This window comes from Tauraco erythrolophus, chromosome 20 (assembly GCF_009769465.1).
Source record: "Tauraco erythrolophus isolate bTauEry1 chromosome 20, bTauEry1.pri, whole genome shotgun sequence".
Lineage (NCBI taxonomy): Eukaryota > Metazoa > Chordata > Aves > Musophagiformes > Musophagidae > Tauraco > Tauraco erythrolophus.
Genome location: NC_141484.1, coordinates 9,690,739 through 9,705,474, shown reverse-complemented (window position 1 = coordinate 9,705,474; position 14,736 = coordinate 9,690,739). Strand labels below are relative to the sequence as shown.

Genomic DNA, 14,736 nt, shown 5'->3' with positions numbered 1-14,736 from the left:
ACCTTCCAGTATGTGGGATATGTTAAATTTGCTCCCCAAGAAAAAGCATTCCAAGAAACGTATTCAGAGTGGAAGCATACTTGATGCTGCAACTGCTACTAGAATGTTGTTTCTATTTTAACCCTTTGAGTTTTAAATAAAACGTGAGGAACTTTTTCATTAACACAACCTACAGAAAGCTAATAAATTCTGAATAAGCTTGAGCAATACCTGTTAGTGTTTCGGCTGATTGGTTTCGGTTGCCCTTCAGAGAACTACGTACAGATCCCCACAGTGAAATAAGGCACTCCACACACTTTATTAACGTTTACATAACACAATAAAGCTTGAGGTAATTAAGTTTAATGTGCTTTTCAACACCTAACACGGAATTTCACACTACAACTTACAGTAATTCTTTATAGTTCACAATACCCTCACGGCAAAATCAAAACGGACCAAAATCTGCCCAGTATTGTTATACAAGAGCTTGATTCTCTTCTGTCTGGTCACCCTGAAAAGCAACACAATGACAATAGTTACAATGTGACTTTCAAACAGCTAAATATGAAATATGTTTACATTGCTTCACATAGTATGTCTAGGCAAGTGCATTCCCCTAATATAATGTTCTTCTAACTCTGAAATAAGGAAGATATTACTGTCATTCCGTTTGTGCTTTTACATGTGCAATACATATAACCAGACCAACATCTTATGTTTTTAGGGTGTATATACATAGGTTTCACTATAGTGAAATACAGATCAACGTTTAGCATTACAATAAAGTAAATTATTTAATTCAGTGTCTCAGACTAACCACTCAATCCTAATTTTCTGCAAGGAAAAGCACCGTTACACATTCACTTTCAAGTTACATTAGTTAAATAATCGCAGATTATGGTTTGTCAGGGTTTTGTGGGTTTTTTTTTTTTAATTAAAAACAAACTATGAACCCTAAAGATCAAAACCAATAGACACACAGCCTTTTAGTTCACTTAAGAATTGTTATTTCATACATTGGCCAGACTTAGAAAATCTGAATGCAGACTAGTCAAAACAAAGCATCAAAAAAATCAATTTGTTGGGAAGAGCACAGGAAGCTGTCCTGCTAAACAAGTTATTTTATCAGGGTTTTTTTTTCCTCTTTTTGTTTTAAATGTTAAGTTTTACTTTCCTGCTTGCTAAAAACTCCTCAGCTGTTCACACTAGTGTCATGTAAATCTTCAGCGTTAACAGCTCGCTGGACACTTCCTCAAGATGTTCTTTGCAGGTTAGGTAATGACTCTTTACAACTGCCTTGTGTGGGCAGTAATCACACAACTTCTCAGACAGCAGAGGACTTAAGATAAAGAGAAGTTCTGCAGTACAAACTCTTGCAAGATCCTGTGATGGTGAGAAAAGCTATGTAGCAAAAATCTTTATAAAAGGAGTTGCCACTACCATTTTAGGAGAGACAGGAACTGAAGCCTACCTTCAGAGTAGGGGCTTCCCAACTAAGCTTTTACTAATGACTGACACCAACTCATTCTACAAGTTTCAGTCTTCCTCACCAAACTGCTGGGACAGTTTTGAGTATTTATTTTGTATTTGTATTCTGTTCCATTTCTTGGTCAATCAAGGCAAAAAAAGATACATTGCATAATCAAATCCAGGAAAGTCAATCCTATCATGAGAATCTGCCTCATTAATAAAGGCCCAGGTAAAGGAGTTTTTGAATCTCTAGCACTCAAATGTTGCAGAAGTAAAAGAACCCCAATTATTTTGACTCATCATTCTTCAGTCTTAACGTCAGAGTAAATAACAAACATTAAAGAAAAAACAATAAATTGTTTACTATGTGCTCTGACAGTTTTGCACTAGTTACAACAGTAACCAAGACAGATTAAAATTATTTTTCTGGTTTACATGTAACTATTGAGGTCAGAAGTTAATAACAGAAGCAGTATTGAAGAAGCACTGAATGTATTCAGGAACCAAACTGGACACGGTTCAGCAACACCTCCCTTCGGCTATGCCCCGCTACTAATGATTTAAATCAGATTTCCATACATTCTTTTCTTCCTGTTTTATTTGAACACTCCAACTCTCCCCAATAGCCAGAACTCAAAAAACCATACTGTTCCACCTGAATCTTGAAATCCCTGCTATGTGACTTCCTGTTTCTCCGGCAGCTTAATTCTCTACAACAGCAGCAACCTCCGAAAACTAACATCACCAGGCAAGGCTCCAAAGACAAGACAGAAACCAAACATGAAAGCCAATGATGAAGCAGGTGAGTTTAAGTATTGTTGCTCCACTATCTTTGATATTTCCAGTTCCTTAACAGTTAGCATTTAGCCAACCTACAACTAGACTAGATAGTAAAACGCCTAGAATACGACAGCTGCTTAATGACTATTAATTCAGAATTTGTTAATAAAGCACCTTCAACAAGAACTTGTTCTCTTCCTGGCCCTTATATAGCATCACAGAATGAAAAGATGTACTCCGTAAGGCCCAAAACAGTAACAGGAAAATATGACACTCAAATTCCTGGAAAGCAGGAAATACCTGCCTTCATCTCCACCCTTCAATAGGAAGTGCAGTACCACACCTTTAAAAACAAGAAAAAAAAATTATATATTAACATAACCACTGTTCCTTTCTGAAGAAAACCACTGTTTTCTACAATATTCCAAGAGTTTTGCCCACCCATCTAAAACTGACTGAATTAGTAATTAAGTTTAGCCTCACTGTTAAAACTGCCAACATGACTTTGGGCAAATCACTTGACCACTGCATGGATATGCCACAGCTAGTAAGAGTCCCTCAGTAACATCATCGCTTTACCTCACTGCTACACTGTGAATGAAAAACAAACCCAAAAGCATTACCAGTGATGTGGTGTTCCGAGATGAAACAGAAAACAACCATTTTCCTCATAGAGAGGCTATACAATTACTCCCAGAAGGTAAATATTCCCTAGAATAACATAGTATGTAACAAAGCATCATATACCTTACCTTTTAGGGTAACAGAAAGTTTTCCCCCTAACAAACAACTTTTCACAATATTTCTCACATCTCAGAAGGCTGAAATAAGTAATCAATTAAGAATAAACCCTCTGTCTCACCTGTATCAAATCAGTCCCAGGAATTCAATTATTGCTGTGCTCCAAACTAAAATTATATTGCCAGAGAAAAATGCTATTTTGAAGAATGTACTCGAATTTGTCAGCTTCATCAGCACTAGTATTTATTTCCTCCTGACCTAGCTTCCAAGAATTCTTCTGTGCCACAGAATCGCTTTCAGAACCTCAACTTGTTCACCTACTAAAATCAAAAGTAAGATGAATTAGGAAAGTCACAAGCAAAATCACAGTGGAAAAGGAGATTCAGACAAACATGCATCATGTGTTACATACTTCACCATATTAGCGAGGGGTTTGGACACACCATGCAATGCCAATGTAATGTCCTAGGCTCTCAGTGTCCCCCTGCACACATTAAAAGATACATTTTTTTTAAAGGTCAGATAACTAAGACATGGATGAAATTACAATTATTCAGTAACACTGTTATGGATAATTGAAACCTAAATAGAGAGTAACAGACAAGCATACCTATTTGAGGCTCCTCTGATCTCAACTGTGAATGCCTCAGTTACTGATGACACTGCAGCAAAAGACATCAGCCGTCGACTGATGGTGCGGTTGCCTCGTTGAGCACGGCACTATTTTTAGATAGGTTCACAGATCACTTTGTATGGAACATCACTCGGTCAAAAATGAAACATTTTTCTTTTGAGAAAGGCTAAAGCACACACAATGGCACTTGCCTGGAGACTGTAATACTGTAAAAATCTAACTGCTTACTAAAGTGACTAGGATGCCCATAAAGCACTAGCTATTTTCTTGTTCCACTCATGAATCTTCTCTACAACTCATGAACGCAGTCACTGAACAAGCAGGTTTGCTGTGCGTACTCTAAGAGTCTTACGACTGTTCCAAAATCTCTCTCAGATTCTTGCCTCAGAAGGACTGGACCAAGATGTTTTAAGATAATGAATCAGAGCATGAATGACATAAGCTGCTCATAAACAAAATTAAAAGTGATAATAAAATCAATGCAAAACATTTTGAAATGTAAAACGTGCAAAAAAACATAGCATCACTAACGTGTCATCTGTCTCTGTTGACAAGCAGTCACGGGACATCTCTCTCTCGTCTTTCACAGTTACAATTCTCACATCTCCAACTTCAGAACAAGCAGATTCTTTTGACAACTGATGATCGTCATACCTGGAAATACAACCCAAATTGTTAATTGAAACATTGCTTCTGAAAAAAGTTTTATTTTTGTTTCATCTAGACTAGTGTTTTGTGCTCAACAATACATACAACAAAATAAGCTGTTCTAAAATAAAAAAATTAAAAATAAGCTGTTCTACAAAGGATACCAAAAAATCTTCAATTTTAACAAAATTAGCTGTTTCTTGCATAACTTCCTTCCCAGTTTTTTGAAGTGTCAGCTACAGTCTTTCAAGTACTATCAAGAAAAATATTTCATCTGCCTTTCACATGTAAAGACAGTACACTACTAACGTTCCATCAGCTGCTATCAAAGAAGTCCTGTCTGACAATGCTCGCTCTTCTTTCACAGTAATTCTTCTCACACTCTCAGGGAGGGAACAGATCGGAGATTTTGACAATGGGTCACAGCTGTCATACCTAGAAAGAAAACACATAGTTGGCATGAATGACAAAAATTATTTACTTGGTATTAGGAAACGGAGTATTGTGACAGTCTACTTACAAGTCCAGTAAAAACCCTGCAACTTCTGCATCATTTCTGAAATCCAACTTCTCCTTCAGTGTCAACCACCGGTCAATATGATTTCCCACGTAAATCCTTGTTTTCCCCCTTCTTCTATCAAGACTTTGCTTTCTCTTTTTCTTTTCCAGAAAAGACAACACCGGGGGCCTTCCACATCTCTTCGCCGGTAGTGACATCATACGCCTGGAAATAAAGGAAAGACTATTTAGAGACGTAGCTCAGAGCAGCAGATCATACCCGAGTGTCCTGCACCACCACAGCAGAAGCCAACACCGTAAGCCTTTGACTCCTGTGGAGTCGGGAACCTAAACCGTTACAAGGAAAGCGGCTCACAGCGGCCCGGCACCGCCGCTTCCCCGGCCGAGGAGATGACAGCGGCCGGATGGTCTCAGCCGCGGCCCCCTCAACCCCCGGCTGAAGGGAAGCGCGGCGGCCGCGGCCCCGGCCCCGACCCCGGCCCCGGCCCCCGCCCCCGCTCCGCCTCTCTGAGGAGGCTGTTTCCAGTCCGACCGCGGCGACGGCGCAAGGACAGCCCCGCCTCCCGGCGCCCCCGAGGGGAACGCCGCGTCCCGAGCTGCCGGCCCCTCCCGCTCCCTCCGCCGCGGGCCGCCCCGCCGCGGAAGCCGCTCAGGCCCCTCACCCGCCGCGCCGCCGCCTCACCGCTCCCGCCGGCAGCCGCGCCGCGCCGACGGCGACGGAGAGAAACACGCGGCACGTGACCGGCGCGGGGCGCGCGCTGATGGCGCGCAGGTCACGTGCGGGCGGGGCGGGCCCTGCCGCCCCTGCGGCCGCGGCGCCGTGCGGGGCGGGGGGCGGGACGCGGGGAACGCGGCCCCGGCCGCGTCCGCCGCCGGCTCACGGGGGGCGGTCATTGCGTTCAGCCGCCCCGCCCCGCCCCGCGCAGTTCCCTTCTCCGTGCGCGCCGCCCCCGCGAGAGCCGCGGCGTCAGGGCTGATGCGGTGCCGCTGAGCCGGGGCCGCCTGTCGTGTTGGTGTCGGCGTGCCGCCAGGCTGAGCGAGGCTTCTGGGCTGTAAGGAGACGGGTTCAAAGCCATTTTTAATGTTGCAACATGAATTAATTACAGTCACAGCCACTGAAAGAACGTTTAGGGATACTGAGGTAAACACGGAGTAGCTGCGAGTTACTGAAGCTGGGACGAAGCATGTAACAATATATTTTTAAATACCCATTTAATAACAAACTTCAGGAAATGTGCTGCAAACAGTAAAATATACCGTTTTTCCAAGCAAGAGTTTCCAGTACGAATTGCAAAAATACCATATTATTATTTTACCTTCTGAAAGACCAGATGCGGAGACAAAACCAGAATCTTCTGAAGAGCAGAAAATATTTGAAATGTGACTTAACTGTTGAAATCAGTGACACAAGGAAAAAGGAAATGTAGCTTTGGAATCCATGTTGTAAAAACATCACCACCACTGTGCACGGCATGCGTTCTACCAGTTTCTTAGCACTTCCACGTACTTCTGCTTATATATGCTGCATTTTTAGATAAATGACTGACGAGACACGCCAAGTTAGCTGGCAATATTTATGGGTAATTTTATCTAAACGAGAGGGACAATTATACCTGCCAATTTATTTTTTTATTATTTCTACTGTAGACTCACAGTAACAAGTCAAACGAGTTAGTTCAAGAACTGGTAAATGACTGAAGTCTTATAGAAAGACTATTTGCATCTGCTGAATCAGCTGAACAACTTGACTGAACCAAAATATTTTTTTTTGTTTTTCTGTCCAACACGTAATTTGAAAATAGCTGAAGAAGAGCCATCATGTCCTGAAATATATATCAGTTTTATCATTTACGACATCAGTATGTGAGTAGATTTTCGTAACACATTTTACTGTGTGAGTTAATAGTTTTAAAATAATTATTGTAGCATAATTATAGGTTCTCTCAAAATAGCACAAATTCTCAGTGATACATGTATATAAAGATAATCCTTGCATTTTACCCTTTTCATATGACATATGAGATAATTCCTCCTCTTTCACCATTATTTCTGTAAAATACATACTTGGTCATACTGTTTCCGAGTAAATATGACTATTTAAGAGGCTTTTCATACTTATTTATTCCAATTGCCTTCATAAATACAGTTATTGTCTGTATAAGTACATTCACATTCCAAATAATGGAACTGTGTTAGCCACTAAAAGCTGTTGTGCGCTTAAAAGTTCCTGTTTGTCTCAAAATCACAACGCTGCTGTGAGAAGCAAGGGGGTACTAACAACATTTACTTCTACCAAGTAGTTTTGAAACAAAAGCAAATATGCAGCAACGCACCTTTTATGCTAAGTTAGTGAGTTAAGCAAGCTACTGCTGTTAGGCATGCTTGTAAAGTTAAAAATAGCACTTTAAAAACAAAGGTTCGTGTCTGTGTTCTCAGTGAAGCAACAGACAAGAAAAAAAATCAAAGCTCTTAATGTATCTTGCCATATTTGTGGGTTTTTTTCTGTTCCTCTCATTAAGGAGGTCTGCTAGCCAGTGTTAATTTCTCATGCTTCAGCTGAGCAAGGAAATGGTTTTAATCCCACCAGTATTTATATTAATGCTGATTTTACCACTTGGTTGTCCTTGTCAGTAAGCTTAACATTTTGCCTCCGAACTGTTTCACGCAAGTCCTTCAATAAACATGCATTCCTAGTACAACGAAGCGTATGCTCTAAAGCAGCAGCAGCTGCCACTTAGGAATGAAATTTCAAAGCCAATACTCCAGGCCCAGCAAAGGTTAAGGTTCATTTTCCTCCACAGCAATGCAGAGGAATGTGTCTGAGGGCACCAGGTGCAGCACACTGCCGCCTCCTGAACCGCAGCTGCAGCCATGCAGGAAAGAATTTCGGAGGTTTATATGGTTCAGAGCAGTCTCTCCACTACATTACTTCAACTCACTCTCTCCTCTTACCACCAACCTCTCACTGAAAATCCTGGCTAGACTATCACCTTTCTGCTGATAAACATTTGACTATGCTTCATTAGTTTCCAGAGCAAACATCTTTGAGCTCCTGCATGTTTAGCTTCCAAATGTGAGCACAGAAATACAGCAGTAACATACCTGGCAAACTTATGAAGCCCACTGTTTGCTGAAGCATGTGATTTTCAATATAAAATGCCCTATGTTGCAACAAGAGCAATCAGAAAATCCAGCGATACGTTTAAATACTCCATTTATTTCATGTTTTATACATATTTGTGAGGCAGGATTGAAAAACTGCTCCCTGGAAATGCTAATGCGAACTTCTACATATAGTAAGTAATTTATCTATGCGATAGAATAAAAAACAGACAGAGAATAAGTTTATCAAGCTAAGTAGCCTGTTTCCAGAACATATGGGGATGCTCGATCCTTTATCTGGTATATTCTCCCAGTTTCCAGTTATCAGTGATTTAAGGACTTTGAAGACAGGAGAGTGAATCCAAACCATTACATTAGGGAGGCATGGAAAGACCTATACTCCATGAACTGAATCCCTTTCAAAACCCACTTAATATTTTGGGCTTCATAATATCCTACTGCAGGATTCTTCACTTTGCTTTTTAGCCATTTGTTATTAAAGTGTTATTCCTAGACAAAAAGTGATTTACAACACTAGCACAAAGTCATATATTTATCATAGAATCATAGAATGATTCCATGATCATGATATTTCCATGTTCCAATGCAATAGTGATACTCCATTAAAAAAATACAGCACAGCAGTGATATTATTTAGCCCCCTGCAAAGACCAACTCTTTCATCATCAACAGCTTTAACCATTCTGTTTCACTTCTAACCTGAAACAGAATCAATGGCAACTATTTAATAAAGAGGACTAGGAGTAAGAATGAAGTTGAAAACCACAAGGATTATCACCATACCATTCATTCCAGCAAGTCTTGAAATCCTTAATGCTTTCAGAACAACCCAATTTATTAAGAACAGTATACAAAAGAGAGATTGACACAAAGGTTTAAGGTGTAGACTTTCAGAAAGCATGGTCATTTTCAAAAGTGAGCTCCCAGTCATGTGGGCCTTCGTGATACAAAACAGGAACTACTATATTCTAAGAGATTTTAAGAAAAATTAACTGTACGGAAGTCTAGTCTACCTGCATTCTCACTGCATTCTTTATATTCACATGAGCTTCATATCTTCAGTGTTTCATCTAAGTTATCATTGTCATATCTGCAAAAAATTAATATTTTTTATATTAAAAAGCAAGTAAATTATGCTAACATGCAAGAAAAACTTTAATGCAGAAAACATGAAGTAAATACCAAAAAGTTTAAAGGAACTAATATAAGCAGAGTAATCAAACTAATAAACTAGTACATCTTCACTAGCAAAAAACAGCATCTCTAACAATACCTTTGCCTCGTTTCCTATTTTTACTTTATCCCCCTCACCATCTGCTTCTGTTCTGCTTTTTCTTCTGAAAAGCATCCACTTTGTTTAGCTTCACTCACCCCATCACAGAATTCAGACTGAATAGAAACAAAATTCTCGATGTCAGAGCCAAAAAAGCACTACCTATTCAAAAAAGGCCTTCTAAAAATAACTCTCGTTTTTCTTACAATAATTTTAGATCTTTAAAAGAAACAGTCCGCATTGATTCAATGCTTTGCTACACACACCCTGTAAACAAAGGAAGCTGAGTTTTTTGGCCGTCAGTACCTTTGGATTGTACCTCTGCCTTCAGTGCTGCCATTTTTGCCAAATCTTCCTCTATTCTTTGGTAGCCAGCACTGAATCCCACAAGAGTGAGATATGGCAGCGTGGAGAAAGAGGGTGAGTTACAGAACACGCAAGAATTCAATATTCTTGAGAAAGAACTATCTCTTCCAGTCCTGGAAGTCACCTAAGCAATACTCAAATGGATTGCTGTTTCTCTAGGAAAATTGAGAATACAAGAGCTCCTTAGGAGTTCGCAACATCTGTGGCACGGCTCCTTGCAGGCCCCCATCTTCCCTGGGAAGCTGCAGCTGCTGAGCGTGGCGGATCCAGCGACACAGAAAGCTCTGAAGTGGCTCTGGTCATGAGGGGGGACTGCGAGATTCCCGGCTGAGGGGCCATCTGGGCCCAGGAATCCTTTCTGTCAGGACAAGCATCAGCTGTTCGTCTCTCTGCCAGCAGCTCAAGTACACTTTTTCACTGTTTTTATGACAGTTCTAACTAAATGCAAATGTGCTATTATTTACTGCACCAGCACAATACTTCCACGTTTTTTAATGCTGACACACCCCTAGTTTGATGGATTAGAATCCCACTTATATCAAAACATGAGCAGAAATCACTTGATTAACTCCGCTGACAACATTTAGCTGGAAATCCACCCCAAGTGTCACTGAACTACCACTTCTGGTGAAAAACTGAAGACAGCAAGCCGGTTTGCTTTGTTTAAGACGACCTGCACTAAAATAAAAACATTCTGGGGAGAAAACCCTCACAGGGATGCTCAGCGGGGCCTGAGGAGGTGGCAGCTCCGCCAGTGGAGCCCTCCCGACCCCCATGGGGCAAAAGCCTCGTGCCCAGACATGCTCCCCAGGCGCCACGGACCCCCCGACACTCCGGTGGGGAGGCGAGGAGAGCCCCAGACCGGCTGGGGCTGCGGGCATTCCTTGGGGCGGAGGCTTCTCTGTGCTCAGCAGACATCCGTGTCGATCCCCGGAATGGATCTCCCAACAGGGCTCCTCGCTCCGAGGGAGCGGGACCATGGAGGGAACAGCAGAGATGCCACAGTAGTCTGGTCAGAAATGGCTGACGTGAATTTGGCAGGTGTTACGTAAAAAATACACCGATCCACCAAGATCAATCTGAGTTCGCTCAGTGAGGCGGGTGGGAAGAGACGCCAATTGTTGCAGAAAGTATTCTGAGGAATAAAATGGAGCATGTGTGCAAAGGTCGTGCGGAGAGCGACACAGACAGCGTGAGCTGAGTCAGAACCGGATCCAGCTGTGATGAGAGAAAAAGCGGGAAATTGAGAGGGAATGCTTTTCATTTAAATGTGTGACATGCGACGACCGGGAGAGCCATTTTGATGCCAGAACCCGCACTACGCCATGTCGAGAGAAAACAGAGATGAGGAGAGCAGGTGAAACATGGGAAACGAAACTTGAGAAGATAAAATAAAAAAGGTACTGGCCAGGGGCAACAGTATAATTTGAGTCTCAAGGCAAGTCCCTGGAAAGCCGAAAAGCTCATGACAGTCTTCCTCATTCTGTGAGGCATTTCTCTGCAGTGACCATAGTCAGTTTTATAAGGAGTATTGCAGTCAGCGCATGTGCCAAAGAAAACGTCTAGCCTCAGCTTCTGTGTATAAACCTGAGCCTCTGGATCTCAGCTTAAGGAGAACAAGCTCCATGCAGTGTGGGGAGGAGTTTGCGCCAGGTAAGATATCTTCATGGGGGCACTCAGACCTCGGTCCCCATCTTTGTGACCGGGGTCAGCGGGCACGTTGGCAAGGTGGGAGTGTGGAAGGAGACACTCGAGGTGGTCCCTGTTACTCTGGCCGTGCCTGCGGGGCTTCCAGATGGCTGGCTGAGGGCCTGTCGCGGGGTCGGAGGGCTAGAGTGGGAAAAAAAAATATGGAACGCTTCACGAATTTGCGTGTCATCCTTGCGCAGGGGCCATGCTAATCTTCTCTGTATCGTTCCAATTTTAGTATATGTGCTGCCGAAGCGAGCACGAATTCGAGTGCTTCCCCTCAGGTATTTCAAGCCTCGGGATTTGGTTCCCGTCAGGATAGGGTGACCAGCCGCATCTGAAAAGCAGACGGTGTCTGTTCGAGCAGACCGTGTACAGCACCGCCAGGTCTCGCCGGTGCCGGGGCTGTGCGGGGGGCGGCAGGGGGGGCGGCAAAGCTGGCGGAGGGCCCGCTGCAGTATGCAAATGTGCGCAAAGCACTCTGGGGGCGGCCGCGGCGAGTGGCGCATCCCGTGGGCCGGCGCGGGTGTGCGGCAGTGCGGGGGCTCGCCCGGGGTTCGCTTCTTAGAAATCGTTGTGGGAGGACTTTAGGGGCAGCAGTATCCCGTTCTTCGCGATCAGTAATATCGCTGTTTTCTGCGGTAGTTTTTTGCTTAAATTAGTTTGATATCAATTATCTGTGACAATATGCTGGTCGTTTAAAGAAATGGTGGTTGAATCAAGTCTCCTTCAAACGCAGCGGCTCTAACAGAGGGCCCCTCAGTGGCAGGGGACGCTGACAGAGAGCGCGTTGTCCCCGGCGGTGGGCACGGGCTGCCGCTTCCCGCCGGGGCGGGTGGGCGCGTTGCAGCGCGGGGCAGGAGCGGGACCGGCGCGGGGTCCTCGCGGAGGCGTCAGACGTGCCGACTGTTTGTAAGCACCGGTAGAAAGCGTTTTGTACAAGAGCAGCAGAGTGGCGCAGCGGAAGCGTGCTGGGCCCATAACCCAGAGGTCGATGGATCGAAACCATCCTCTGCTAGCCAGCTCGTGTTTTACCTCCGCGGAGAACACCGCAGATATCCCGGTTCCCCCGCGGTCCGTAGGTATCCCGGATATGTATTTTTCCTAAACCATCTTGACAACGTGTACTGTAGTGGGTGCAAGTAAAGGATGGACAGAACGCATCGTAGTAGGACGTGTACAACTTTTTTGTCTAGTGTGACTTGATGATTTCATAGAACAGTTGGGGTTGGAAGGGACTTACAAGGGTCATCTAGTCCAGCCTCCGTGCCATGAGCAGGGATGTCTTCAACTAGACCAGGTCGCTCAGAGCCCCGTCCAACCTGCCCTTGAATGCTTCCAGGGATGGGGCATCCACAACTTCTCTGGGCAACCCGGGCCAGTGTTTCACCACCCTCATTGTAACGAATTTCTTCCTTAGATCTAGTCTAAATCTGCCCTCTTTTAGTTTAAAACCATCACCCCTTGTCCTGTTGCAACAGGCCCTACTAAAAAGTCTGTCCCCATCTTTCTTATAAGCCCCCTTTAAATATTGAAAGGCCACAATAAGGTCTCCCCGGAGCCTTCTCTTCTCCAGGCCGAACAGCCCCAACTCTCCCAGCCTGTCTCCATAGCAGAGGTGCTCCAGCCCTTGGATCATTTTTGTGGCCTCCTCTGTACCCGCTCTAACAGCTCCATATCTTTAATTATGCACAGAAAGCTTGCTGCACACGTTTGTAGTTTTTCCATGTCCTGCCTGTTTAAATGAAACATTCTGTTACCGATCCAGCGGTCAATTAATACCGAGAGAGGAAAAAACCTGGCAAACTAAAACAATAGTTGTGATGATGATCTCTGCGTCTTTTCAAGTATAGCAAGCAAATTCTCAGCTCAAAATGCATGAAAGCAAAACGAGTATACAAACGTGAAATAAAAAGTCAGTGCACACGGAATTGTACGTATATTCAACTTTTTAATGGCATGGTCTGAGGAATGGCTTAGTGATCTTGTTTAATGCTAAGGTGCTTCTAAATATGGATTATTTTCAGTTCTGTAGAATGCTGTGATATGTGATGGTGGAATTTTCACATAGAATTAATACACGCAGAATACATGGAAGAAGAGGAAATCAAAGATAGTATTTAGGAACGTGTGAAAACAATACTTCTGTCTGTTTTTCTAAGATCCCCTCAGTAGGAGCAGTTAAGGAGGCCCCCATCAGCGGTTCCATGGTGTAATGGTTAGCACTCTGGACTCTGAATCCAGCGATCCGAGTTCAAATCTCGGTGGAACCTGAAGATTTTGCCCAGCGGCGGGTTTCCTTACTGGTCATTATCGTCGAAGATGAGTTTAAGGGAAGCTGGAGTGTTTCTCGTGGGCCTGGGGAATACCGTGAACTACTGACGTGCCGTGCTACGTGAAAAACCTATTTGAAGCGAAAGAGGAACAAACCATAGAATGTTGCTGGTTATTTTTCCTCTTATTTATTATTTATTGCAGCTAGGTTAGTACGTTTTTACACGAATCATCTGAAAAATTTCAGGCATGCCATAGTATACTGAAACATAACTAATTATTTTCATTTGTACCCTGTGAACTACCCGTGCGAAAACGCACTTCTAAATTACGCCCTAGAAAAGCACGAGGCAGTCTGCGGGCCTCAGGCGCGTGCATTAGGGCTCGGTTTACTGATCTGAAAGAAGATGTTCTCCTGCTGCTCCTGTTTGCTCTCCAACATTTCCGATCATTATCACATACGATATATGTATAATAAGTAAGTATATATAAGTATATATAAGTATAATGATCTTTGCGATCGTTATACCGCGGAGACAACAACTATTGCAGGAAGGCAGAATAAATAGGAATGTTTAGGTCGCGTTCAATTCCCGGGCAGTTTTAGGATGCAAAAGAGAAAACATAATTGGAATTGTTAGTGGGATTTGTTTCCTATAGATTTATTGTGCGGCCTGCCGGAGGCGAGTGGCACCGCCCGGTTCTATGGTGTAATGGTTAGCACTCTGGACTTTGAATCCAGCGATCCGAGTTCAAATCTCGGTAGAACCTGCCTCCTCCACGCCGCTTTTTCCGTGCCTATGGAAGGGCTGTACAGAGGCACACGTTTTGCACGGACAGCGTGCCGGGTGATCCCTCCCAGGGAAAACCAAACTGCACCGTCAAAGTGCAGCACAGCGGGGTACGGACCAAAATGGGGGTAAAACCCAGGGAGCCGAACGTCAAAGGGTTTTCCTTGAGCCGAACTGCGTCACAGTATTCCCGATTTTCTTAAATTGAATGAATACATTGAACAAAAAGATCAAATAAGACCTTGATTTGTATGTAGTTCTTAATGATGATTTCATTCCAGCTTTCATTATATTTTACTACTGGTTTATATGTATCTTAAGACTTTTTGTTTTTGAGGAAAAACGGAGTCATTCACACTGAAGAAAATCTGATTTTCAGTAGCTAAATGTGCAGAATTTGGACGTTTTTTTTCAGGTGCACCCAACTATTCACTTGGAACACAGGG

The 14,736-nt window shown here is 43.4% G+C and overlaps 1 protein-coding gene and 4 non-coding genes across 11 annotated transcripts in view; 3 read left to right on the top strand and 2 right to left on the bottom strand.

The window, feature by feature from the left end:
* LOC147527366 (uncharacterized) overlaps window positions 1-5,030 on the bottom strand; it is a 162,685-nt gene extending 157,655 nt beyond the window's left edge. The window contains exons 1-7 of one of the 7 annotated variants that reach the window (XM_086623865.1): window positions 4,776-5,030; window positions 4,565-4,690; window positions 3,584-4,261; window positions 3,386-3,457; window positions 3,095-3,293; window positions 2,100-2,575; window positions 327-1,365 (exon numbers count right to left, since the gene is read on the bottom strand). In XM_086623865.1, coding sequence (XP_086479991.1) covers window positions 4,084-4,261; window positions 4,565-4,690; window positions 4,776-4,975 — 504 coding nt within the window. In that variant the 5' untranslated portion in view covers window positions 4,976-5,030 and the 3' untranslated portion in view covers window positions 327-1,365; window positions 2,100-2,575; window positions 3,095-3,293; window positions 3,386-3,457; window positions 3,584-4,083. Of the gene's footprint in view, window positions 1-326; window positions 2,576-2,724; window positions 3,294-3,385; window positions 3,458-3,583; window positions 4,262-4,564; window positions 4,691-4,775 lie in introns of those variants that run through there. The other 6 variants (XM_086623869.1, XM_086623864.1, XM_086623868.1 and 3 more) reach the window with 6 other exon arrangements.
* Window positions 5,031-11,380: 6,350 nt separating this feature from the next.
* LOC147527365 (U6 spliceosomal RNA) lies at window positions 11,381-11,487 on the bottom strand. Its single transcript, XR_015222751.1, has one exon. It is a non-coding gene; the product is annotated as a U6 spliceosomal RNA (small nuclear RNA).
* Window positions 11,488-12,171: 684 nt separating this feature from the next.
* TRNAM-CAU (transfer RNA methionine (anticodon CAU)) lies at window positions 12,172-12,243 on the top strand. Its single transcript has one exon. It is a non-coding gene; the product is annotated as a tRNA-Met (tRNA).
* Window positions 12,244-13,426: 1,183 nt separating this feature from the next.
* On the top strand, window positions 13,427-13,498 carry TRNAQ-CUG (transfer RNA glutamine (anticodon CUG)). The gene has a single exon. It is a non-coding gene; the product is annotated as a tRNA-Gln (tRNA).
* Window positions 13,499-14,198: 700 nt separating this feature from the next.
* On the top strand, window positions 14,199-14,270 carry TRNAQ-UUG (transfer RNA glutamine (anticodon UUG)). The gene has a single exon. It is a non-coding gene; the product is annotated as a tRNA-Gln (tRNA).
* The last annotated feature ends 466 nt before the right edge of the window (window positions 14,271-14,736 follow it).